This window comes from Gekko japonicus, unplaced genomic scaffold (assembly GCF_001447785.1).
Source record: "Gekko japonicus isolate JY-2015 unplaced genomic scaffold, Gekko_japonicus_V1.1 scaffold4145, whole genome shotgun sequence".
Lineage (NCBI taxonomy): Eukaryota > Metazoa > Chordata > Lepidosauria > Squamata > Gekkonidae > Gekko > Gekko japonicus.
The window spans coordinates 37,816-40,623 of NW_015160349.1; the positions used below are offsets into that span (position 1 = coordinate 37,816).

At 50.4% G+C, this 2,808-nt stretch overlaps 1 protein-coding gene across 1 annotated transcript in view; it reads right to left on the bottom strand.

Annotated features, from left to right (window-relative positions):
• Positions 1-569: 569 nt before the first annotated feature.
• Positions 570-2,808, bottom strand: part of LOC107115649 (neurotrypsin-like) — a 47,747-nt gene continuing 45,508 nt past the window's right edge. Inside the window, exon 15 of the mRNA XM_015417403.1 lies at positions 570-1,287. Within this exon, the coding sequence (XP_015272889.1) occupies positions 977-1,287 (311 nt within the window). The 3' untranslated portion in view covers positions 570-976. The remainder of the gene's footprint in view (positions 1,288-2,808) is intronic.

The window sequence follows — 2,808 nt, forward strand, 5'->3', positions numbered from 1 at the left end:
GGCCACCCTGATCACTTTGGAGAGCTGCCCTGCTCCACATCAGATTTGTTGCAAATGCCACACTGAAATCCATGAAGCCAGCAAACGCCCATCGCTTTTGGTGGATGTGGTGTATTCAATCTGACCCAATGTATATATGAAACGCAGTCATTGAAACACCATGTGAAGCTTTCATCCTGGGCTAGGATCCTAATCCCTCAAATGTTATTGGTATCCCAGGAGGAGCCGACCAATCACCAACAGCCAGTTCCAAGAGCGGGAACTATTGTGATTGGACTTTATCCCTGCAACCTCATAGGTTGGTATTTGTATAGTAGGCGTGGCTACATTAGCCGGGAGAGTTTAAAAGTGGAACAGCTTCAATGCTAAAGCTGTTCTGGCTATTCATGTTGATCTGTTTGGAGTTGAGTTACGAGTTGCTGAATAAAGCTGATCTTTTGCTGAAATCACTCTCTGAAAATTGCAGTTGATGGTTTGGAAAGCACATTTTTTTTTACTAACTCTGGTTTGGTGTAATGAGTGATCCAGTGTAACGAATGACGATTAATCTGAGTCCCAGTAGTGCTGACTTGCATGCAAATGGATTATTGCTGACACATTCTATGAAATTTCATTTTGCCACAGTCATGAAATACATATATATATGCCAAAGCTGGTGAGTAGTGGCGTTTATAGCAAGACCTCAAGTCCTCATAGATCCTGAAGAAACATGTTGACGTATGAGAAACTTGAACGGCTGTTACTTCTTGCTTTTGGTCAAAGAAGATCTAAAATTAATGTGAAGATAATAAGTGCAAGGATTTGAAAACCACATCAGTGGCCCTAAGTCTATTCTTGGGGAGCACTGAAATTTTCTTTGGTTCCAGGGGCAGCAGCAGACAATGAAATACAGACAGAAGGAAGCCAATGGTCTCTTCCCTGTTTTAGATTCAGCGAGGCGAAGCTGACATGAATCCAGCTTTGGCTCGGCTGCTTTTCACTTCAGTTTGGTTACCTTCTTGATCCAAGGCACAAATTTGCTGACTTTTGTGTAAACACCGGGGGAATCTTTTTGGCCGCATCCATAACCCCAGGAAGTGATTCCCAGAATAACCCAATGCCCACTTGACCTTTGACACATCAATGGCCCCCCACTGTCGCCCTGGCAGCTGTCCACTCGGTTATCTTCGGAAAGATTTCCGGCACAGAGCATACGGTTCGTGAACTTCTTCCCGTAACGGGACTTGCAGACTTTCTGGGAGAGCAGGGGCACCAAGCCCTGGAGTAGCGTCCTCGAATATGATTTCCCTGGAAGAAGAACAGAGTTCAGCTAGCACAGCTCCAGGCATGGAAGAGCAACCTTCTTCCTTCCTACCCTCTCACCAAGAAAGGACTACTTTGACGAGGTTAAGGCAGGAGAAATTCCCTCTCTAGATGAGGATCAGAGCTTGATGTGATGTGGATTTTAATGTCCCCCTTTCGAAAGTGTTTTTTAAGGTCTCCCTGGTTGTAAGCCACTTCGGCTCTAAACAACACTTAATACAGTGCTATATTGTGAACCTATGGAGCCGTGGTGGCTCAGAGGTTAAGACGCTGAGCTGCAGACCAGAAGGTCTGTACTTCAGCAGTTTGAGACCCGAGTGCCGCGGGACGGAGTGAGCTCCTGCCTCTGGACCCAGCTCCTGCCAACCTAGCAGTGCGAAAGCAAGAAATTGCAAGTAGATAAATAGGTACTGCTTCGGCGGGAAGGTAACAGCGTTCCGTGCACCTCGGCGTCTAGTCATGCCGGCCACATGACCACGGAAACATTTTTGGACAGCGCTGGCTGGCTGGCTTGGAAACGGAGATGAGCACTGCCCCCTAGGGTCGGATTCGGCTGACTTTTGAGCAAGGGAAACCTTTACCTTTTACTATATTGGGAACCTTCCCAGCCACTACAGTCCTCTTCAGAGAACCCGCTACGGGTACCCCCTTGCCTTCTGAGATCAGGCGGATGGCAACCCGGGAGAAGAGGGCCTTCTCCGTCGTGGCAACCAAACCGTCCCCTTCTGTCGCCGTCTCCCACCAGCAAGTGAAGAATGTTTTGTTTCCTTTGCCGTTTCCTCAGTGACCCCCCCCCCGTCCTGCCCAATGTTTTAATTGTGGGTTTTATGGTTTTGTATTTATTTTTAGCTCTGGTTTAATGATTTTAATTATCTGTTGGCTGGGGTTGGTTTGAATGGTTTCTAAGATGAAGTATTACTCTCAGCTGTGTGTCGGGGCCCACTGGAGCCGGGTCTGAGTCCAGAGCTGTCTCGCTGTCTCCAGGGCCCCAGGAGAGGGCCTCAGCAGACAGCCAGAGGAGGGGGCTCCCTTTCTCCCAGCTCCCACCCTCTGCCCTGCCCGTGACGTACTCCCACCGGTCGGGGAGGGGGCCTGGCTCTGCTTCCCGGGCTGCTCCTGGGCCTGCCTTCCTCAGGCTTCCCCAAGGGAGGGCCAATCCCGGGCTCAGTCAGTCCTCCTTCCCCAGCCCAGTCCTGGGGAGGGACAGGCCCCCGGGCCCCCGGATCCTGGCCTGGGACTGGGGAGCTCCCTGCCCCCCCCCCGGACAGGGGTCATTTCGTAGAAAAAGAGGTGCAGGAGCTCATTAGCATAACCTATTTGCATATGCCACGCCCCCTGACATCACCGGAAGTGTGTCAGAAGGCAACACCCACTGCGCAGGCTTCACTGGACTGTCTTGGATTGCTAGCTATTGGGGGGGGGGAACCTGCAGATCTGTCCTTGCAGAGGAGGGAGAGCTTGTACCTGAATAAAACTTGGTCTTAAAGGTGCCACTGGACTGTTTTG